We start from the raw sequence: 23,909 nt of genomic DNA, 5'->3' as shown, positions 1-23,909 counted from the left end.
TGCTGCAAACAACAATTATGAAGTGGTAATCTTAAATTAATTGAAAGTGTTACTATCTCCCATGCACTTTTTGCAAGAAACACACATTTGCTGAGATCATTTTGGGGTTATATTCCTCTAACTTATCTCTGCAATTGTCAACTCCCTCTCCTAACTAACCCATCACCTTTTGGCATCCTAGAAATTGACTTTGCCCTTAGCATCTAACCATTGTATCTGCGTTCTCATCTTCCGTGACTCTTCCTAGCTAGATAGTGCTCACATTTGACTTTGGCTTAGATGGAAGGTCGACTAGTCAAGTTTATATAGTCTCAGACTTATACAATTATATAATGAATTAGATTTAACTGTCTCATTTTTATACTCATCACCCAACAAAGTATTTTATATAAAAGTATCATCAAGCACAATACTTACTAATAAGACCATCTATATATATGTGTGATGATTGAGTACATAATATGAATTGAAGTGTGATGCTAGCCTAAAATTTTAACTCAAATAAGAATTCTCGAATATTAGTTTTGATTGTATAAGATGTAATATAAATAATATAATATAGATTTATGCACTTAAAAAGTACAGCCTACCAAACTTTATAGTGATTATGTGAAAAGGTATGAAGAATGACGAGCAATATAATGTAATGTGCTACATACCAACTTGAAAAAAGAGGTACGTAATTTGCACAGTACATCTTCACCAAACCAATTAAAATATTTAATTTTACTATGCCATAATATGCATTATCCACTCAATGATATAGCATCGATCTATCCTCCATGAATAAAATAGTGATTCTGTACAAAAATACTCTACACTCGTACGGCTACATCGAATCATATATATATATATATATATATATATATATATATATATATATATATATATGAATGTGTTCCCGTGCAGTTGGGTGTGTCAAGTGTGGTTGTGAGGTGATATGAGAGTCATTGATCTACTCCAGATCAATGTGTAGGATTAAAAAATTATAAAAAGAACGTGGTGGCAATTTGGTCATTTTGCATCTAGGTCAAATTTAAGGTGCGTGATTTTCCTTCTTAAGGTGCGTGATTTTTGTGTTGTGTATTTAAGATGCGTCATTTGTTGAAAATTTAAGTGTGTCCGTCTAAAGCTTTAGGTGCGTGATTTTCCTTCTTAAAGTGTGTGGTTTGTGTGTTTAAGGTGCATCAGTTGTTGAAAACTTAAGGTGCGTCGGCCTAAAGCTTTAGGTGTGTGGTTTTTCTTCTTAAGGTGCGATGTTTTCCTTTTTAAGGTGCGTGATTTTTGTTCTTAAGGTGTGTGATTTTTGTGTTGTGTGCTTAAGGTGCGTCAGTTGTTGAAAACTTAAGTACGTCAGTATAAAATTTTAGGTGCGTGATTTTCCTTCTTAAGGTGTGTGGTTTTTCTTCTTAAGGTGCATCAGTTGTTGAAACTTAAGGTGCATCGACCTAAAGCTTCAGATGCGTGGTTTTCCTTCTTAAGGTGCGTTGTTTTACTTCTTAAGGTGTGTTAGCTTAAAGCTTTAGATGTGTAGTTTTCCTTCTTAAGGTGCATTGTTCTCCTTGTTAAGGTGTTTTGTTTTCCTTCTTAAGGTGCGTTGTTTTTCTTCTTAATGTGCACCATTTTTATAGTTTTTTTCATTCAACAGTACAATGGACTTTTTCAATTTTGGTTCCTAAGTTCAAAATGATCTAATTCAAAAGAAAAAAAAAAAACATTGATGACAATATAATAACAAATTGTGGAGTTGTTATCTTTGGAGTAAACATGAAGAAGATGGATGCAGGAGGCACATTTTTTTATTTAAATTTTCATTGATTTGAACTGTTGATTTAGATCGATTTGATCAAACGGTTCAGATCTAGCCCCATTTTTCACTTGGGAGCATCTCCACACTAGAACTATATATATATATATATATGGTTTGGTTCTGGTACGGCAGCCTCTAGAGCCGTCAAAATAGACTTTTCCCGCCAACTCTACCCGCCCGTCACGTCGTAGGTAGGGGCTGGTTCATCGAATGTTCAACCTGCCAGCACCCAGCTTGGGTCATGGGCCCTGGCGGCCTGCGGGTTTAGCCCACACCCCCGCTACTATAAAAATACTAATAATAATAATAATAATAAAATTAAACTTCAGTCTGGGCACGTCAAACTTTGGGCTCAATTTTGGTATTGTTTTGCTCTGAATAAGAAAATACTTTGAACATAAAAGTTGTAGGGCACTCTGTTAGCTTCCATAACCACTTGAATCACCTTGATTGGACTTCATATGAAGGAGATATGGTCAAAACATTATCAACATGTTGTAGGACAAATTCCTCAGGGCGTGTCTGAATGTTATCATTTTCTGATATTAATACCATCCGGAACCTCTCAAAGTGTTCAACATTAAAATTGTATAGGACTTTTTTCTCTTTCCTTTGACACTTGAATCATCTCATTTGGACTACGTATGATGTAGATATAGTCACCAATAAATGGGCTTTTTAGCCCACCCTAGCGCTGGGGAAGGCTTTGGCCGGTCCTACCTCCACGGGACCGTTTTGACTGCTCTAGCAGCTTCCCCAAGTGCGAGCATGAAAACAAATTTAGACTATTGGATGAGCTCAGATTAACGGGTGCATGTGGCAGACACTGTGCACTTACATACACTTGGTCTGCATCATAAACCAATAATTTGTGCACCACAGACCAACACTTAGTGCACCACAAATGAGTGACGCATCATAGACCACTACTAAGTGCACCACGACTAGCACTTAGCGCACTATAAAGCAGCTCTTAGTGCACCACATAAATATACTTGGTGTAGGATTTTTTTAAAAATGTCACCACATTTTTCTCATTTTCATTGATTTTCAATCATTGATCTCAGTTCATCCAAGGACCCAGATTTGTTTGCATGGCGCACCTAAGGAGGCTGCCGCCCTTGATCCCTGTAATTTTTTTTTTAGTGCATTTTACATAACGTAAAATACACTTGGTAGTGTTTAAAAGTGCACATTCACACCTGAGAAATTTCTTCTTTTTTTTTTTTAATTAATATTATGTTAGATAACAAATATTATGAGTAATTTATTAGGGGAAGCCGGGAAGGTAACATTTGCCTAACTTCTAAAATGTCTTGTTTGCTGTGTATTGGAATCATAAAACATAAAACATTAAATAGAAAGGAAAGAGATTTTATGATTAAGAAATCTCGATCTACTTAAATATAGTTGTACTTGTCAATTTGAAAAGAAAATAGAAGTCAAATTAGGGGAGTAGTTATAGTTATTTTCTTATGGTTTGTTTGTTTTTTGACCAATAGAATGAGCACACTTAAGTTGTGATTATGATTTTTCAAATAGATGAATAGATTAATGTAATACAATTCCATGCAATATCTTATATGATAATAAGAATAAAGTACAACCAATTACAATAATACACTAAAACAGCAGGGTCTTATTATTATTATTATTATTATTATTATTATTATTATTATTATTATAAGAAAACAAAAAGAAAATGTAAACCCTACAATAATTTAATAAAAATGTTTGCTCCTTACATGTATTTAACAACGACTTCAGTTGTCATGTTCGAGAGTATGGAGTGAAACATCAAAATGTGTAATTAATATAATTCTTAGGTAGAATAAATAAATAAATAATATATAAATATACCCGTAAAGAATAAAACTCTCAATAAGTCCTAATTATAGTTTATTGAATGAAAAAGATGGATAAAAATCAACATTTTTTTTTTAGCAATTAAAGCATGATATGTCAGCTGTTAGGGTGTAATTGAGTTGAACCGAGCTAAGCTTGAATAGTCAAAGCTTGAAACTCAACTTAATTTAAAATATCAAAACTCAAACTTAACCGAGCTCTAACGCAACTCGACTCAAGTTCGAGCTCTTCGAGTTCGGCTCGAATATTTTTAATAAAGATTTTTATTTTTACACAAAAAGCTAAGTATACTAATAAATATTTTACAATCAAATATCATAACAAAACTCAATATTATACATCAATCATAGCTATTTTTTTAACCATATAAATATAAATATATAAATGTATGAGTTAAATTTGTGTTGATTAATTAGGCTCACGAACTGTTTGAATCACGTGCTAAGATATTTAAATTTGACTTGATTCGTTATTTGAAGTTGATCGAGTTCAGTTGAATAGTTATCGAATCAAACTCGAATTTTCATCAAAGCAAACCAAAGTAGATCACGAACATAAACCTTTCGGCGAACAATCCAAAACCTTTCGATTATTGACGTTAATTAAAGAATTGATTGAGATAAGAATGTGAATTTTGAGGGTTGACTTGTGATTAAAAACTCGATCCCGCGTATTAGGTAACAAATTTTTTGTACGGTTTCTAGAGAGAATGAGGATTAAGTCAGTAGTTGATGATAATGATGCTGTCATGGAATTTGACCGACCTCCATCTTCAATTCATTTCTTCAATATTCTTTGAAATTGGAAATAATTATATTATATGCATATATATATATATATATATATATATATATATATATATATATATATATATATATATATATATATATATATGCCCACCAAAGAAGAGAATTAAGTCAACCAGGTGTTGGACTCGTACACCTTCACTACCCTATTTTGTTCAGGTAGGTTTGGTGGGTGTGGGGCATAACACTTGTACACATACAATTTGTTTTATTGGATAGCTCAATTAGTTCTTAGGTACTGAATAGTGAGTAAAGATGCAAGATCGAGTTCCGGCAATGTGCGAGTTTTACCCTTTTATGAGGATGACTCCTTGTAGACACTAGACACTGATCCTTTCACCTAATGGATAGTCTGGTTTCACCCTCTTGTGAGGTAACTCATTGTGAGCACTAACCACTAGTCTTTCCACTAAATGGACCGTTGAATTACCGTAATTTACCCCAATTCTGTACAAGTTTAGTTTATGTCTACTCTTTTCAATAAATTTGGGTGGTGTTTGGTTGGGAATTTGTGTACCCTACTATTGAATTTGATATGATTCTAATTTTAATGTTTGAACCAAACACCCCTTTAATTTAATTTTGCAAGAAGTATAATATGCATTAAATATAATATCTTAATAATCATTAGATATTATATTAACTGTAATCAGTAAAATAATACGGAGTAATACTTAATTATGGTTGAATCCATTTGTTCTTCACTTGCTCAGATGCTTCACTTGAGAAACTATTTGTAACAAAAAAATATACAAACTGTTATGGGTAAAGATATTAAAAAGTATTAAAATATACATGTACTAAATAAAATTTTAATAGAATTTAATAATTATGTCGCTTAATAATACTCTTTAAAGAGTTAGAAAAATATATTGTAACAATAAAAAGTTAAGAACTTTAATAGAATTTAATAATTATGTCTCTTAATAACACTTTTTAAAGAGTTGGAAAAATATATTGTAACAATAAAAAGTTAAGAACTAGACAATTGAGAGACTAAAAATTTTCATATGTAAAAAGGGCACATTCTCAATAAATAAGAAACAAATTTTTAAACTTAATGGCTAAAAGCGAAAAAACAAAAATGAAGGCATGCGTGTTATTGACCATTAACACAACGCTTTAAATAAAAAATAAACAAAATTGTATTATTAAAATATTATTTATTGGGAGCGCCACTCAGTACTCCATTCTAGCACTATTCATGTTAACATGTTTACACAGCAAAATTTGGAGGTTGAAGCATCGAAAGTACCTCAGCTCTATTCAATAATGGAATCGAAGTTAAGGGTGATATAATAATAAATTGAGTACCAAAGTTTCATAATTTTATGTACATATCCTTCTTATTACAAGCTGCAGCCACCTGGCTAGACTTGCAACAAAAATACCCTCGCCTCTCCTCTCCTCGGCCAATAGGATCCCGCGATCGACCTGCAAATGATATGAAATGTCAGCTTTATTCTTTTGGTCAGATCATGAGGTGTCCTGATCAGACCTTAACTGTAGGAGGCACCTTTAAACTCATACCATATTCAGACTAATCCCTATTTGCACTGGGTCGAGCCAATTAAGGGACAAAATGCTGATCAGATTGGTTTTTCCATACGAGAAGGGGTTCGAACTCCCGACCTCTCTTAAGGGATGAGAGTGCACGTTCACTCAAGCCAACCAAACTGGAGATGGTCAGCTTTATGAAAGAGCATATTTTTGTGTATAAAAGCATGAACTCAGCTGTCATGACACTTACAGTCTTGTATGCAATTGCAGCTCTCTCTTCACCAAACTATATATAGCAGTGCTAAGGAATTAGTGCAGTCTCATAGCCAGCAATGAACCCAAAGGCGGCGAAACATATCCTTCTGTTTATTTTAATGGTGCTTCTCTATTAACTGGATAAACGATAGTTAGTAGGGAAAGATGCGACAAAAATGATTGCCATTGAAGTAGCATCATTTCACATTCATTGCTGCAGCCATGCTTCTCAATTTCTGGGAGATTTCGGAAAACGATGGCCTTTCAGTTGAATCAGAAGCCCAACAACTTTCCATCAGGGACTTCCATTCAGGATCGCACCATGTTGGAATTTGTGGGCGCAGGGAGTTGTTTACTATCCCTCCTACAAATCGTAAAAGAGGAATAAAATCAAATCAAATAAAAAAGAAAGAAGTTAATACAAGAGGGGTGCGGCTAACAGGGATCAACGTGGATATAATCATTACACTACTAATTAAATGGCCACTGAGTGAGAACATATCCACAATTTGTCATCAAACTTAATCACGAATGAGAAAATTCACCTGCTGCATTAATAATAGATTGCAACTATTCAACAACGGAAATCTTTTCTGACGGTCATTAATTTATATTGATTACTATTTACAGACTTTACTACAATCTAATTAAACAGGCATTCATGACTTTAAGATGCCATCAAAATTCCCAAGTGATCAATCAAAAATAACTCATAGCTTTGTGCAGTTTTAAGACTAGCACACAGCAAAGAACTGCATTTAGTTGCCATTAAGGTAAAATATTTCGACAAAGGGTAAATTATAATGAATAATCCATAGAGAAAAGCAGTTAACAGAATAATCCAAAACTAATATACCATATGGAAAAAAAGGGAGTGAATTCCATTTTTGGTCCTACTGTTATAGGGGCGTTTCCAATTTCAGTTCACTTTAATTTTTTTTGCCACTTTACAACCACTCTTATTGAATGTGTTCCACTTTTAGTCCACCGTTAATATTTCCGTTAAGAGGCCGTATAATCAAAGGGTAATTTGGTCTTTTTATGTTTGTCTCTTCTCTTTTAATCCAGGCGCTTCATCCTCCTCCTCCGATATTCGAAGATGGCTCTTCGAACAACGAGAATGGGAAGCCAAAGCTACATCGTTTCGTTCGTTCCAACATGGGCCGGCGAGGTTTCTTAGGTTTTAGGTTTAATGTTCTCATTTCTTTACTCAAACATAGTCTTGGATGAGAAGAAAGGTCAAAATACCCCTAGATTACACGGCCTCTTGATGGAAATACTAACGGTGGGACTAAAAGTGGAACACATTCAATAATAGTGGTTATAAAGTGGCAAAAAAAATTAAGGTGGACTAAAATTGGAAACGCCCCTATAATAGTAGGACCAAAAATGGAATTCACTCAAAAAAAGGCATACATTTGCAAGGATGGGATGTACAGGTGAAGTTTACATTGAATTGTTACTCACTGAAGTAGAAAACCTAGACTCATTAAATCAGAGACCGCTTGTTTACATCTGTTTTAAAACAATAACAAATTTGCACTGGTTTTACTACCAATACAGGTTAGAATAGTACTGTATTGTTTTGGTTTCAATCACAATTTTAGAATGACATTTAGATTTGCATTTTTTTAAGAACAAATATATGGAAATTTGCAAAAACAGTCTTTACTGTGAGTGAAATCCCTAAAGCCAACTTTATACAGTAGTAACATACTATTAACACATACCAATTATAGAGGCACAATGCATATCTGCATAGGGTTCATCACCCGTGAGCAACTCCCACATGACAATTCCAAAAGAATAAACATCAATCTGTGCAACAGAACAGAGGAAATGGCATTAGTAACTACAGAACATTGAAGACAAGTTATGTACTCATGTTTAAAAAATTTACCTTTTCTGTTACCATGTTACACTTTCCACTTAGAAGTTCAGGTGCCATCCAGGGTAAAGTCCCACGAACACCTCCAGAAACTAAAGTTTGTTGTTTCACCTTTGATAAGCCAAGATCACCAATCTATAGAGATATTAAGGAATACATCAGTCAAATAATAGTAGAAAATATATAGCAAAGACCAAACAACTAGAATAAATGAAAGAAAGTTACTGAAGTGTTTCTTTAAATGACATTTCACACTGTAAATCAATTTGCTATGAAGAGTTTAAATAAATAAAGAGTTCATTACCGAAATGGTCCCTCTACTATTGCGAAATTACCAATTTCGTCCTCGACAATTTTTCTTCACCAATTAAGTCCTTGACTTTGAAAAAGTTAACCATTTTGGTCCTCCGTTCGGTCAGGCGTAAGAAGTCCGTTAACTTGGAGGGCATTGATGGAATTTCACTTGATAATACCCATTTTATTTAATTAATTTACCCTATTTATTTAATTAATTTACCCTATTTCAATCTGAGATTCACGAAGCACTGGTTTCGATGTCGCTTCTGGAAACCGACGCGGAGGAAGCAATAGGCGCGGTGTTCGCGGCGGCGGTCGGTCTCGACGCAGTAACTGAGGAGGTGGACGAGGTTGGGGTGGGAGATGGTCTCGAGTTTCTTGATTTCGTTGAGGGATTTGGGGAGGTCGGCAGGAGGAGGCCGTGGCTGAGGTTGCGGACGATGATCTCCATCGTCTTGGGGGCATCAGGGACGGGGCGGGTAAGGTGGTGGGCGCGGCGGCGGAGGGTTCCCTTGTAGGTGTCTTCGCCGATTCTGTTGGCGGGCTGAATTTGCCGGTGGCTTTTCTGAGTTTCTTGTAGGTGAATTTCTTGAGGGACGTGGTTGGCAAGGGAAGGAAGGAGTGTTCTTCTCTGCCAGGACTGAAACACCGCGCCCAATCCATGGATAAGATTGATAGATTATGATTTCAGAAACTCTGATCTGGGATTGATGGATGAACTCTCCCAGGTTCGGGTTTTACCCGTCTCAACCCGTTCCTGCTTCGTGTCCAGCTTCGAACCCGGAAATCGCCTCCGCCATCCCGAAAACCCAGAAGCAGCCGCAGCAGTCTCAGTCTGGAGCTCCACATGTTCGTCTGGAGATCTCCATGGCTCGTGAAACAGCTAAGGTTGCTGACGCGCCCACCACCTTACCCGTCCACGGCTGAGGTTGCGGACGATGATCTCCATGGCTCGTGAAACATCCATCAAGTGAAATTCGGGCGTGGGCAGTCCGGGCTGCCCAGTCATCAAGTGAAATTCCATTAATGCCCAACGGACGGAGGACCAAAATGGTTAACTTTTTCAAAGTCGAGGACTTAATTGGGGAAGAAAAATTGTCGAGGACCAAATTGGTAAGTTCGCAATAGTCGAGGGACCATTTCGGTAAGAAACCCATACATAAATAAATAAAGTATATTTATATACTCGTACTTTGGCTTACCTTGCATACTGGTCGCTGTGGATCCCTCATATTCACCAATAGGTTCTCACATTTTAGATCAAAGTGCACAATATTTTTTCCATGTAAATACTCCATACCAAATGCAGTATCCATAGCAATGATAAGCCTTTTACGGCGATCAATTGTCCTGCTCCACAAAAGTTTCTTGGATTAATGTCATACACTTAAGGAGTGAGCAGAAAGTAGGATATTTCTCATTCACAATGAAGAGAGTCTAGAATACATGAAAAGCTTACGACACCTGTCTTTTTTCCGTAAGAACTGTTTCAAGGATCCGTTCACCATAAACTCTGTCACAGTTGCCAAAGATCCATCTGGACCATCACGAACTACGCCATAGAATGAAACAACATTTGGATGGTGCAATGAACTTAGTATCAGGGCTTCTTTCCAGAAGTCTGCAATCTAAATAGAAAGGCAGAATGTAAAATACTTTAGCTTGGTGTAAATGTAGAAGAGCACATATCAATCACCAATAAATGCTTTTCTACTTTCTCACAGTCCAATGGGCTTGCTAGTTGATGGGCCAAATACAATTCAAAAATGATTTTGTGGAGTAAAATTCTTGAATGACAAGATATTGAAATGTGTTCACGCTTCACCAGGATACAAGTGAAGATAGGAAGTCAAAATACATTGTAAAAATATAGCCATCTCCAAATGCTAACAAAATTTCAACCTTTCAAAAAACTGCTAAGCAATTTTCTCATCTTCGAATACAAAACAAGTTAGGGTGTGTTTGGTTCGCACATAGGAATCGGAATCGAAATGGGTATCAAATACTTGGTAATGGTAATGGGTTTTGATGAAAGTATTTAACATGTTTGGTAGTAGGGTGGAATGGGAATGGTTACTAATAGTAGTGCTTGAAAATGAATAAGGGAATGAAACCCTTATTGTATTTGGGTATGGGTTTTTCAATTGATGGGGTATTCGAAACCCATAGTAGTGTTCTAAAAATCTATCAACCAAACAACAACAATCACTTTCATACCCATTCCTATGGGCAAAACCCACCAACCAAACACACCCTTAGTCTGTGCAATTGACAGCTTATGTTCCTACTATAGCCAAACTATGTAAAATCGTGTTAGAATATCAACACCATAGTAATAGTTAAGGTGCTCATTGAATTCACACTCTGCATTGACAACAATGGAAAGTTCAGCATTTTAGGAGAATTTATCTATCCTGCAGTGTTACATAGTGTTTCAATGCGTGAATGAATGTGACATAGAATAGCTCATGGCAACTTAGATGAAAAAGGCACCAAATATATAATCACTTATCACTGCATTTCAAAGAAATTGAAAGGGCTCTCGAGTCTCTTTCAATATACAATGAATTGTACTAGACTCACACCCCAACCACCCCTGCACAACAAAAAACAAATATAGAAAAAAGAAAACACACACACCATGTGTGGAAACATCCATCTCAACAAATAGAGAAAGCAAATGGAATACACTTGATGACATGTTATTAGTCATGAGAATACGGTGGGAAGCTTATTCCTTAACATAGCTTGATTTCAGATGTAATGTATTAAGATGGAACTAGGGAAACTTCAATCATCAACCAAATAAAAATAAAAACTAAAAGTAAATATAGAGATCACATGAAACAATGAACAATGTAATGAAAAGAACAGGGAATGAAGTAACATAAAAAACCTACCAGACGTTCCCTTTCAGATGGTTTTCCAGCAAAGCAGCTAGCTTTTATTCTCTTTATAGCCACATCTGAACCCTTCCATTTCCCATGATAAACAGAACCGTATGTGCCAGACCCCAATTCCCGGATTTCCTCAAGATCTTCATTTCTAATAGTCTACATGTAAACAATAGAATACCATAAATAGAAATTGAAGGCGTATTAATAGCCCATATTAATGGTTTTTTTTAATTTCCTCTTTAAACTTGAGCTACAATTATAATGAAGATTTACTAATTGACAGATAAGACAAACCTGCAATCCCCTTTCAATAGCCTCAGCCTCGGCCTCTGTTGGCTCAATTTTTGAATTATCAAGATTATCATTATCATTATCAGAGTCTATCCCGGAGCCTCCATGGACATCCTATAAATTAAATAAAGATTTCAGTAAGAGGATTAAAGAACTAGCATTGCATACAAAGCACAAGAATCCACCCTCACCACTGCATCGGGCTCATTCTCAATTCCTACTTTTGTAGTTTTCTCATCCTCGATAACAGAATGAGCATCTTCTTGAGCTTTAGCTTTCACTTCATTAACATTTTGCATTGCTCTTTGTTTCACAGATGCAATCAACTCAGGTGTGAAACTCAGACTATCATCTGGCAGCTTCTCCTTCTCACGAGAAGCACTACCATTATTATCTCCTGCCTTCATAGTGCAGCTACTTTCTATGCCATCCACGTCCCTTGTTAATTCTATGGGAATGGCAGTGGAAACGTTGGAATCTACAACTTCCAAGTCAGGGCGTATTGGCTTAGCTCCCGGCATACTCAAACTTACCACCTTATCGTCAATTAAAGGAGTTGAAAGAGGTCTCAATAGTGGATCTACAGGAGTCACAAGGTTGAGCTTTTCAGATAACTCTGAAGGTTCAAGAGTATTAGGAAATTGAATCTCTTGATTAAAAGCATTTTGTGTCAATCTCCGTGTTTGTCCCTGAAAATATTCAGGCACAGAAGACTCATCAAAGGCCATCTTTTTCTGTGACAAATCAACCCAAGAAGTCGGATACTCCAACCCAGTTTGCAATCTGGAATTATTCTCTACCACTCCCCTGATAAATGCAGGACCAGATGACCCATTTGCCAGCTGGGTTGAACCACATGCCTCATAAGAGGGACCCCCATGCATTGCGCCATGAACATTTCTCCACATAGAATTTGAAACTACAGGACCATGTGGCACTTGGTAAAGTGGATCTGCTCCATATGCATAAGGTGAATTCCCATAGCGAACTCCATACTCATCTACCGGTGGAACATGTATGTGTGACCCTTTGGCCACTGCATGGTCGTGAAACACTTGATTACCAAAATCTTGCCCACTTCGAACATTACGAGGGTCATCGTGATGAACATAATGTGGTGGCACATGATGGGCATCAGCTACATTGCTATGCCCCATAGGCATATTGATCCCATTGTCTATAATGTAGTGATCTGTCAACCTTCCAACCCCAGAAACATGTGTCCTTGGTTCCTCCACCCGAGGATTTGATTGGTGCTGCATAACCCACCCCCCTCTTTCATGATTATGAGTATCATTGTAAAGAGCACGAGGATCTGTTTGTTCCCTAGGATAGTAAGGATGGTGCATGTTTGCATCTGTACTCATCATGATCATTTCCCGATTTGGAGGACATTCAGCACAAGAATTTGCAACCTGGTGCAGTCCACTTCCTAGATTTGGTTCTGCATATGGTCTGTCCCCAGGCTTCCAGGAGGAATCTGGATAAGGTTGATTTCTTTGAAAAGTCAACTGGCAATGCTCACAGATACTGTTTCCTTCAAGTGCATGGGGTACATGATGTGGTCCATTTGGAAATAATAGCTCATGGGGAGATTGATGATTAACATGAAGACGACAATATTCCTCAGGAGTCCTATCATAGCTTTTCTCTTGAACTTCTTGATATGGTGGGTAGAAACGCGATGATGAAGGTGAAGTTGGAATCTCTGCCACTGGCCTTGGTTCAAGTCCAGGTTGCCTGGGGGAGTAATAACCAGGACTCCACGGAGCATCCATCTCATTATACCTCTGCGGTTGCCCCAACCCCGAAAGAGGAATATTAATGTGATGCAAGCCAACCTGAGGCATGTGCATCTCAGCATTTCTCTGGTTATGGAGGCTACCCTCAAGACTCATCTGGTTAAAGTACTGCTCTGTGATGTGATCTTCTAATGGAAATTCACCAAGTTGTGGGGTTCTATATTCTGGGGAATCATTAAGGCTATTCAACGCGTCTACATACCTCCTTTCGTTGTCCCTGTCATCCCCATCACCAAAATGCAGTGATCCATCAAAATCAAGCTGAGAGAAAAGGAAGATCCTTAACCTAGTGAACCCATCTCCTGACCCCAGCTTATCGTATTCCTCCATCATATTGATCACATCATCATCATTAACAACAGAGACCAAAGCATCAAGATCCTCATCAGGTTGCTGATACTTCAAAACAGTTGCCGCCCCTTCAAAGAGCTCCCTCATCTTTCCCATTAGCTCTTCGTAACTAATATCCCTTGCAACACTCACTATCCGCGTCTCACCACCCACATACCTAAGCTTCCCATCCTGAGGCCTAGGCAGTATGCTACCCCCAAAACTGCACAAGAACTTAACCCGCGGGGTTTCATCATTAGAAATCAGGACCGAGCCCGATGTCGGGCTATTATTATCCATCTCGTATAAATCTTCAGCCTCCTGCAGTTCAATTGAGCGCTCAGAATCTAATATTGATTCGCCCAACGCTTGAACACCTTTATTACACATCACTTGTTGTCACAATAACTATAAACCATATCCATACCCCTCGCTCGCTCGCAAATGATCGAAAATCTTCAAATTCAAAACACTCAGAGAAATCGAACAATAACTCCTCCAAAACGTAGGCAGTTTAAACAACTAAAAGAATTCCAAAAACAAAAACTCGACGATTTCTGGATTGTCACCTGATAATTATCAAAAGATCACAACTTTTCAGCTTAAATTCATCAAATAATATCATTAATTTCGACCTAAAAATTCAAATTCAACGAGTACCTGATGAAAAAATGGCGGTTCCAATTGCACGAAAAGCAACGAAATCTCGAGTCTCAACACAATCTCTCAATTTCGATGCTTATCTCATCTATATTATACGAGTCAGATATATATATATATAAATATAGATAGATATGGTGCGTTTGTGTATATATATATAAATATATTCTAAAATAAGGAAAACCTAAACTGTATTAATAACAAACTTTATTCTGTGGCAACAATTTATAAATATAATAAATTCATAATTGTATAAATAAAATAAATATATATATATACACAAACAGAGAAAAGAGGAGAGAGAGAGATGGCTATGCTATAATTTGCAGTGCATAATGTTTAGAGAGACAAAGAGAGATTTGTGAAGGGTGAGAGAGCGTCATGGCGGGGAAGAGGGTGCCAGCTAAGAGGACACGTGGCGAGTTTTGGTTTTTCAGAATCATGGCATCAATTTATCTCCATGGTATATTCCCCCTCACGCGCGGTTTTGGAGGCGTGTGGGGCATGGATTCCCCGAATGGGAATCGCAAAATTGGCAACTCTTCACTTGGCCGCACAAAATATATTATAAGTTGACAGTTATAAAATAAAGTTGTGTTTGATAAGAATGAAATCTTGCGCGGAAATTTACTCAGGTGTGAAAGGAAACCACACTTTAACTTTAAGTATTAAAATAGGGCACTTAAGTACACAAATTATGTATCTTAAAAACATAAACTAGACACCTTAGTTTTTAAATAATGCATCTTAAATATTATAATTGATGTATCTTAGATACACAAATCACACACATTAAGCATACAAACTATGCACCTTTAATTTTAAAACGCCGCACCTTAAGTATTATAACTTATGCATCTTAAGTATTAAAATGGTACATATTAAGCACACAAATCACGCACTTTAAATTTGAAGAACTGAATAATTGATTCGCCTTAAGCACATAAACTACACACCTTAAGTTTGACCTAAACGCAAAAAGATCAAATTGCCACTGCGTTTTTTTAATCTGTGTTCAATATGAATAATCATTTTTAGCGAGATCAACAGCTGTCATTCAACCCCATCTTTCGCCTGGGCATAGTATCCGCATGTGATCTCTTATAATTTCTAAATTTTTACGTGGAGATAATGTAATTATACAGTGTATTTAGTCATTTAATAGTTAATCCGTAAAAGTGTTTCATGTTAAAAATTGTTAAATTAAGTTTTACTTGAATAAAAATTGAACTTTAGATGATGAATGGTATACTAGATTAACTGGTCGGACCGCCTTCAAGGCATCCGGTCGATAGAGCTCCACCAGCAGACGGCTTCGACAGCTTCAACAGACTCTCGTGTTAATTACTCGATTCTCACGTCTCGGCTCGCGTTGACTTAGGGACTTAGGGTTAGGAAATAGGAAACAAAATCAATTATTTTAATTGGATTTTTCGTTCAAAACGACATCGTTTTGAGCAAAAAAATTCCAATTAAAGAAAAACTGAATTAACTCAGCCGAGGTAGCCGGCCGACTAATGGCCGAGTATAGCCAAAAACAACACGGTATAGCGGCGCCTAGACCAAGTTTTACAACAATAACAACAACAACAACAATAATAATAATAATTTTTAAATTTGATATTTATATTTAAGAAATAACTAACTAACTGAAATGACATTTATTTTATTTTTATATTATTAATTAATTAACTAAGAAAATATATAATGGATGCATGCTAAAAATAATGAAAAATATAACAAAAGTTATAATGGTTGGAATATTTTTGGTCAAAAATTATACCATACAAATTTTATTGCATAATATATAAAAATATTATTTTAATCTAAATATGGAGAATTGACTCTAGATTTTTTTTTTTTTTTGAATACTACTGATTTTATTATAATATTAGATTTCTTTTTCAACTTGCATCGTCTTTACTGAGACAAGCTCAAACCCACAACCTCTCATGTAAAGAAACCTTACAACTTTTCATATAAAGAAGCAACTTAGTGTCACAGGACCACACTGTCTTTTTACGGCGGTAATTTAGATTAAACATACATAATAATCCGTTAGCGAATCAAAAGTTTAGAAGGTACAAAGAAACAAAATTTGAGGCCTAAAATTGAGTTTCAATGAATGATGGGCAAACATTCTCAAATTTCAAGGCGGATGGACCACAAACTAAATCAAACGTGTCATCGCTTTAATTTGAGGAACATGTATCCTTCAGTTTCACGACAAAGAGAAAGAGAAATAAAGAAAGAATCCCCACGTCGCTCGTGACAAAGACCCACCCGCACTCACATGCACTCTCCACTTTAACACTTTACCATGCCACGGTAGACGTGATTTATTGGTAAATTATACTAATGGAGTCCACATTGCATTCTTTATAATTAATTAATTATTTATGTATTTGTAAACAAATTAAAGACATATCACATGGTAATTACAGACACATAACATGTTAACTACAAATAATAAACTATTAACTACAGGTACAGAATATGTTAACTGCCGACACTTAACATGTTAACCAACATCTTATGTTTCTGCAATTAATAATTTATATGTACGTAATTATCATATTATGTGTTTGTAATTACTAATTTATGTGCCTTCAATTTGTTTATATATACAAAAATTATTAACTGCATATACAAAATGTGTTAACTGCAGACACATAATTTTTGAATAAGAACTCACAATGCAATCCATCGTATAACAACTATGATTTATTGGTCCTCTCTCGCCTCAAATCAATAATTTAAGGTACTTTCTTTTTTTTTTTTGTGTGAATACTACTGACTCTATTACATTGTTCAACATACTTTCTCAACCTAATGAAGCACAAAGAGTCAACAACGTCTTCACTGAGGCTCGATCTCATGACAATTAAGAATGACATCTATAATGTTACTTGTATAAATTTTAGCTTACCGGGATTCTAGAAATTATGAATCTACAATATAAAAATTATGAATTTACAATATAGAATTTATGGATATAGATTCATGCGCACCATGTTCATGGTGGGCACGTGCTCACAGCATAATTTGCCAATTTTGCACAATTGCAGTCTATATTGGCCTCGATTCTCAAACCAAAAGTCTTGTGCAGTGCACTGTTAATACTACAAATCATAAAAAGATAAGGGCACGTACTGCAATTTTAGCATAAATTGGGAACAAAAATATAATGGCCCTGTTTGGTAAAATGGCTGTTAGCTAATAGCTGTTAGTTGTTAGCTGATTGTGTTAATTTGAAGGTATAAATAGTTGATAATATTAGCTGATTGTAAAAAAAGTTTGGTAAATTAGCTGTTAGCTGATAGCTGTTTGGTATAATTTATTTTCTCAAAAAACTAATTGAAAAAGTTGCTTGGAGTAGCTTTTTGAATTTTAACCTTTTGGAGATGCAAAAAACTAATTAACCAAACATTTATATTGATATTTTAACTAAATCAAAGAATTAATAGTAGTCAAATAAGTTAAAATTAGCCTATAGGCCAAACGGGGCCAATATCTATTAAATTGTAAATTTCTCTTCCTCTATCTAATCAGATAGCCGCCATTTTTTTAAGCGCAGACAGAGAAACAAGGAGCAGTAATACGGTGCCGTTTCGCATCTAAGGTACTCTATCTCTCTCTCTGGGCGAATTGATATACACATCTTTCTCTCTCTGTATGTATATGCGTATGTATGTGTGTGTTGTGTTTTTTCGATTTCTTCGTTTTGAAGTGTAGTTGATAGGTGGGTGGGGTTTGTACTTTGTAGGTGTGCGAATTGAAAGAGGGAGATTTGATGGACTTGCTCGCGGATCTTAACTACATACAACACCATTACACCATTATCGCATTAGTGAATTTGGATTCTGCATTTCTGTGGTATTAATTAGGAACAATTCCTGCCATCCCATTACTGGGGCTTATTATCAAATTACTTAGAGGTTCTTTAATCTTTAGATACTAAAATCACAGTCGAGTTTGAATAGCTTGAAGCTTGATCTGAGCTGTGTTTTGAACTTCAACTTTTGAATCAGGCTGAGCTTTGATTATTGGGGCTTGGCTAAGCTCAATTACATCCCTAATGGGAATCATCTTTACTTTTTTGATGAATGAGTTGATCTGATTGACAAGTGGAACTAAGAATACATTGTTTATAAATACCATCCTACTTGCGAGGGTTATGAATGGCTGACTTTCAGATTGTGATGTAGGACATCCAAAGTTAGACAATGGCTCAAGTAACAATGGATCCTTCTAAAAAAGTTGATGACAATGTTGCTTCCTCTACTTACAAATCTCAAAATTCAGCGTCATCATTCAAAAGGTTGGGCAGGAAATCGCCATTCACTAGATATGGACTTCCTATGATCTCACTAATGGTGCTTGGGTCTTTTGGCCTTGGCCATCTTCTGCAAGGCAGGTTGGTTCAAATGTTTATTTAATTAAACGTCAAATTGTGTTTGTTGTTTAGTTGCTAGCTAAATATAGTTCACTAAACTATACTGGACACTGAAACATCCCTTTCCAGGATGGTTTTATCCAAAGTCACTTTGAACCTTTTGGTTGCAGTGCTAAGGAAATTTATATTTAACTCTTCAGAATCCTTCCATCATTTTAAAGCTTGTTTGGAGATTAAGGAAGGGATCAACTGTTTAGATTGTCTATGCTTTTCATTGACAATTGCCTTTCTCGAGTGCCATAATTTTGTATAGAGTAATTGATATTTGCCTTAAAGCAATTTTAAACATTCTTACATAGTTGCTCTTTGCTATGCTCTTTTACTTACTTTTCATTTATTTAAAGATTAAATCTTGTGAAATGTTGTAGTTCAGCAAGGATATTGCTAAAGTGAAGGATGATCGTGAGTGGGAGATCATTGAGACAAGAAAAGCACTTTCGAAGGAAGGGCCTGTCAATGCATATAACCCCAAAAAGATAAATTTGGAGGATGAGTTGAAGGTATGACAGTTTTGACCCATATGTGTGTGCATATGTTATTGCAAATTACCAAATGAAGCCAGTTTTTGTTATGAAAAATGTTGTTGCTTCTGTTGCAATGGAGGGTATCTTGCATTTCTTTTTCAAGCAGAGTAGTCAGAGTCGAATGTTTGTCTGTGTTCTCATAGTAGATAAGCAATACCCAAATTTACTGTGAATTTTACATGTTGACTTTTTTTTTCCTCCTTTTTAGTTTGTCCTCTAATTTCCCTTGCATATTTCAGGCTCTGCAAGAGAAGGTTGATATAAACACTTACGAATACAAGAGAATTCCTAAGCCCAATGAGGGCAAATGAAAAGGCAGCATTTTTCTGAGGCCTTGACCATCAGGTAACAATATTATACTTGCAACTGGGTTCTTTTCCCTTGGGTCTTCCATTATCTTGGCACCCTTTCTCAAGCCTTTGTTCCACCATTTGCAACCAAAGAGTTGATAGCTTGGAGTGCCTCATGCCGTCCGGTTTCAGACATCCTTCGAAGGGGGAAAAGACGGCGTGCTGGTGAAGAAAAGGCAATGACTGCGAGCCCAAACATATTGAGCACATCTTCTGAAATTTGAACCCAAACAAATCAATTTACAAAGTGCCAAAAATTCTACATTCTATTTCTAGATGTGCTATTGAACACTTTGATATGCCAATGCTTTAATTCAAAGATCAGAAAAAGTAGCTGTTACAGCATACCCGCCCAAGTGGCAAAATTATTTAAAAAAAAGAAAAAATGAAGAAGCAAACAAGCAGATTCCTTGTGCGCACGGGCATTTGGCCATGTCTGCTGAACTATTGAGTCATCGTGATTTACATCCTCTCACAATGGTCTACCAGGTCGAAGTGTGGGGGCCCCTTTGGGTTGGGGATTCAACCTTTTGGGAGAAATGAATAAATGTGAGAAGGCTAGTAGACAGCTTCCACAAATCACAAGGGAGTTGAACTTAGAACATACATTTTGATTACTAAGTCAACTAACTGACTAACTTGGAGGCCAATGGTATTTAAACTCAAAAATAATAACAAAAGAATTAAAGGTTCGAGTAGGAAAACAAAATACATAACCTAGTCTCCAAGAAATCATAGGGCGTTTGGTTGGAAGAAGGGAAAGCAATTGTAATTTCTTTGGAAAATAATAAAATGAAAATTTAAATTACATTGTTTGGTAGGAATGAATAGAATGATTGAAAATTAGAAAGGAAGAAGTGAATAAAGACTAAAATATCATTGTATAATAATAATAATAATAATAATAATAATAATAATAATAATAATAATAATAATAATAATAAGGATAAAATGGTAATTTATCATAAAATTACAATTCGACAAAGTGTGAAATTTCAATTCTTAGGAAATACCTTAAGAATTGCAATTCCATGGTTGAAAGGAACTGTAATTCCGTCCAATTAAACTATGAAATTGTAATTCCATGGAGTTTGATAGAAATGGAATTACAATTCTATCCTACCAAACGTCTTGTGATTAAATTTCTCAAGACAAAATCTGAGTCAATTTGCTTATGATTTTATCTCTTTTGCTAAGTAATATATGAATAAGATTTCTCATTTCTAAGGTCGAGAATCTTGTTCTATGCAAGATTGCATGAAGTATGTTTCACATCCTTCTCCTTTTATTTGTGAATTATAATCTATGCATTCGAACCTTAATTACTTCATTTCTTGTTTTCTTTAAAAAAAAAAATAATCAAGAAATTTAGTGTGGATTGCAAGGCCGCCTCAATCCACGGAGATAACTTCCGCCGATATCAACGCCGGCCTGAACGTGCAACTAACAATGAATATTAAAAAAAAAAAAAATCTATAATAACACATATTAATATATTATAAAAATATATATTTTTAATATATTAATATATTTTTATAAATATATTTAAATACGTAAATTCTAAAATAATACTCTTTTCTTACACATAAATTTGAAGATACTAATCATCGTCGCTATTATTATTATTGTTATCTATATAAATTGAAATTTTTTAAATCTAAGTTTATTCCAGTTTGTAACTTTCTATATAAAAAAAATTGAGACTCTAAATTCATAAAGTACCACTAATATTTTAGATCTTTAGTGCCTTAAATGTTAAAAACTTAAAAGCATCAAAATAAATATAAAGAATTTGATCAATCAATTATTAACAATTAATAAATTAAATATAAAGAGTTTTATTGTCACATTTAATAATGAGCATTATAAGATAAATTTAAGAGACAAATAAAATTTTGGACTTTTAATTTAAGTTGCCTAATATAAACATTCAATTAGGTATTTAGGCTCAATGCACTGCGCGATATTGTATGGTCAAAAAACAAGAAAGGAGAGAGAGCTGGTAAACTGCATTGTCATTACCAAAATAACTCCTAGATTTATGGTTTTTTTCAAGAATAATTGAAAATAACGTTTATTACCATTTCTCTTTGTGCATGTCATCCTTGCGCATGGGTCATACTAATCTTTTCCATGTCGTTCCAATTTTATCGGATGTTTCCGAAAGGGCAAGTAGAATAATGTTTATTATATTATTTTTCTTTTGGGTGATCAGGGAAACCCGCAACTACTATCCGATATGGTGATCAATAGGTGGCTCTTACTGTGAGTAAAACGTAACTTAAAATCTTAAGGCTATCAAGTCAACAGTCCGACCAACTTGGATAGAATTGCTCCTATAATGACATTTATTTTAACATATATATTAAATGATTATTTTAAATAGTACTAGATAAATTAAAAAGCAAAAATACAACATAATTGTTTAAGAAAATGCTATGCATCCTTACCATTGTCACTCACAAGCTAAGAGTCATCCCTATGTCGCAAAATGTCACATCACACACATACAATAATTAATGAAATATGTAATTGCTATATCACAAATATGTAATTCATGTCACATTAGAGAGTGATTATTTGTGAATGACAGCTTGCATTTTTGAAGTTTGAATCTGAAACCTTTGATTAAACTAAAATATGTAAATAGAACTAGAACTAATAAAAAAAAAACAAATAAATGAATATCTTTAAGAAATTCCAAATGGATTATTTAATAAAGGAATTATAAATATATATTGTTTTAATTAGGCTAAATTTTGTTCTTCCCTTTGAAAAACAAAAAAGATTGTGGTAATCATTATCGAACATGGATGCCACCAAAGAGTTTGAAACTTTAGCCACTCAAAACTCCAACCACTCCCTTTTTGCCTATATATAAATATAAAATACATTCCTCACAAACACTAAGGTCACTTCTCCTTCCTAAAATCCTCACCTAATCTTCCTCCAATGACCCCTCACTACTCCATTTCCCTCTTCTTTCTTCTCCTCCTTTCACCCACAAACGCCCAAACCAAATATACAAACGCCAGAAACAACAACTTCATCAACCAGTTCTTGGCGCCGCAGAACGCCGCCCGGTCGGCGCTTCACCTCCGGCCGCTGGTGTGGGACAAGAGGCTCGAGAGCTACGCGAAATGGTACGCCAACCAGAGACGCGGCGACTGCGCGCTGATGCATTCCGAGGGGCCGTACGGGGAGAACATCTTCTGGGGCGGCGGCGGCGGGTGGATGCCGGTGCAGGCCGCCGCCGCCTGGGCGTCGGAGCGGCGGTGGTACAACTACCGGTACAACAGCTGCGCGGGCGGGCAGCAGTGCGGGCATTATACGCAGATTGTGTGGAGAGAGACGAGGAGGATTGGGTGTGCTAGAGTGGCTTGTAATGGCGGCAAGGGGATTTTCATGACTTGTAACTATGATCCTCCTGGGAACTACATTGGAGAGAGGCCTTATTAGCTAATTATGTATATCTCATTGTTTTTGAGTAATTGCATAATAATTGATTAATAAACTTATTGGTGTGGTAATTTATTTTCTTGTCAACTCTTATGTAATCTGATGACACATCTGTTATCATTTCAAATGAGTGGTCACATGATTGAACGGGGTGATATGATTCTTTGGAACTAATTTCATTGGTATTAGATTTATAGGTGACAGTCTACTTTTAGTCTATTTTTATTAAAACATCAACGTTTGACCCTAGTATTATTGTGGCATGGTCATTTTTGGTCATCCGTCAAAAAAATCGTTGAAATGACGTTAAATACAAAGACATTTTGATCTTTTTTTTTAAAAAAAAAAAAAAAACAAAATTAGTTGACCCACTATATTTTTGTTTGAAAAAAATCTCTATTTGAAGATCAAAATGCCCATTTTATTTAATGGCATTTAAACGATTTTGTTGATAAAGTACCAAAAATTGTCCTGCCACAATAATATTAGGATTAAAGATTCAAAGGTGATGTTATGAAGAAAAAAAAAATAAAAGTGGAACGTCACCTATAAATATCTAGGATAAAAAATAGAACTAATTATTTGGTATAGAATGATAAAAAGTCATGAGTGTTTCAAAAATTTTATATATATTCTTTATTTTTGTGGCATTAATTATGCCAATTTCCTACTCGTGATTTGTTTTTACTTATGGTAAATGTCACAACTGTTCTATATT

The 23,909-nt window shown here is 35.4% G+C and overlaps 3 protein-coding genes across 5 annotated transcripts; 2 read left to right on the top strand and 1 right to left on the bottom strand.

Annotated features, from left to right (window-relative positions):
• Nucleotides 1-141: 141 nt before the first annotated feature.
• LOC109156839 lies at nucleotides 142-14,669 on the bottom strand. 3 transcript variants are annotated; one of them, XM_019304696.1, is made up of 10 exons: nucleotides 14,403-14,664; nucleotides 11,802-14,311; nucleotides 11,614-11,724; nucleotides 11,323-11,475; nucleotides 9,887-10,050; nucleotides 9,625-9,772; nucleotides 8,138-8,260; nucleotides 7,968-8,055; nucleotides 6,227-6,601; nucleotides 142-154 (listed from the first exon to the last, which is right to left on the bottom strand). In XM_019304696.1, exons 2-9 carry the CDS (start codon nucleotides 14,130-14,132, stop codon nucleotides 6,435-6,437), a joined length of 3,285 nt encoding a protein of 1,094 aa, XP_019160241.1. In that variant the 5' UTR covers nucleotides 14,133-14,311; nucleotides 14,403-14,664; the 3' UTR covers nucleotides 142-154; nucleotides 6,227-6,434. The 3 variants fall into 3 exon arrangements, with proteins under 3 accessions (XP_019160241.1, XP_019160240.1, XP_019160242.1); XM_019304695.1 differs by lacking the exon at nucleotides 142-154 and adding an exon at nucleotides 5,604-5,916 and having other exon boundaries at nucleotides 6,233-6,601; XM_019304697.1 differs by lacking the exons at nucleotides 142-154; nucleotides 6,227-6,601; nucleotides 7,968-8,055 and having other exon boundaries at nucleotides 8,228-8,260; nucleotides 9,615-9,772; nucleotides 14,403-14,669.
• Nucleotides 14,670-17,934: 3,265 nt separating this feature from the next.
• Nucleotides 17,935-20,077, top strand: LOC109156762 (cytochrome c oxidase assembly protein COX16 homolog, mitochondrial-like). The gene is made up of 5 exons (XM_019304593.1): nucleotides 17,935-18,024; nucleotides 18,611-18,819; nucleotides 19,232-19,358; nucleotides 19,622-19,727; nucleotides 19,826-20,077. The coding sequence occupies exons 2-4, from the start codon at nucleotides 18,629-18,631 to the stop codon at nucleotides 19,691-19,693; spliced, it is 390 nt and encodes a 129-aa protein (XP_019160138.1). The 5' UTR covers nucleotides 17,935-18,024; nucleotides 18,611-18,628; the 3' UTR covers nucleotides 19,694-19,727; nucleotides 19,826-20,077.
• A 2,576-nt stretch (nucleotides 20,078-22,653) lies between these two features.
• LOC109156767 (pathogenesis-related protein PR-1-like) lies at nucleotides 22,654-23,349 on the top strand. The gene has a single exon (XM_019304599.1). The coding sequence runs from the start codon at nucleotides 22,685-22,687 to the stop codon at nucleotides 23,189-23,191; it is 507 nt and encodes a 168-aa protein (XP_019160144.1). The 5' UTR covers nucleotides 22,654-22,684; the 3' UTR covers nucleotides 23,192-23,349.
• The last annotated feature ends 560 nt before the right edge of the window (nucleotides 23,350-23,909 follow it).

The sequence above is a fragment of the Ipomoea nil genome, unplaced genomic scaffold (genome assembly GCF_001879475.1).
Source record: "Ipomoea nil cultivar Tokyo-kokei standard unplaced genomic scaffold, Asagao_1.1 scaffold2759, whole genome shotgun sequence".
NCBI classification, from domain to species: Eukaryota; Viridiplantae; Streptophyta; class Magnoliopsida; order Solanales; family Convolvulaceae; genus Ipomoea; species Ipomoea nil.
Note: the sequence above shows the minus strand (reverse complement) of the source record. Positions and strands in the feature narration are given on the sequence as shown.

Bases quoted from the DNA above. Each gene is read 5' to 3' on its own strand.
- LOC109156762 (XM_019304593.1), top strand. From the start codon at position 18,629: ATGGCTCAAGTAACAATGGATCCTTCTAAAAAAGTTGATGACAATGTT. The intron at 18,820-19,231 runs GTTGGTTCAAAT...GTTGTAGTTCAG, and splicing joins GGCCATCTTCTGCAAGGCAG to CAAGGATATTGCTAAAGTGA. The intron at 19,359-19,621 runs GTATGACAGTTT...TGCATATTTCAG, and splicing joins ATTTGGAGGATGAGTTGAAG to GCTCTGCAAGAGAAGGTTGA.
- LOC109156767 (XM_019304599.1), top strand. From the start codon at position 22,685: ATGACCCCTCACTACTCCATTTCCCTCTTCTTTCTTCTCCTCCTTTCA.
- LOC109156839 (XM_019304696.1), bottom strand. From the start codon at position 14,132: ATGTGTAATAAAGGTGTTCAAGCGTTGGGCGAATCAATATTAGATTCT. The intron at 10,051-11,322 runs GTAGGTTTTTTA...CTTTCTATTTAG, and splicing joins CATCTGAAAGGGAACGTCTG to ATTGCAGACTTCTGGAAAGA. The intron at 8,261-9,624 runs GTAAGCCAAAGT...ATATCTCTATAG, and splicing joins CACAGCGACCAGTATGCAAG to ATTGGTGATCTTGGCTTATC.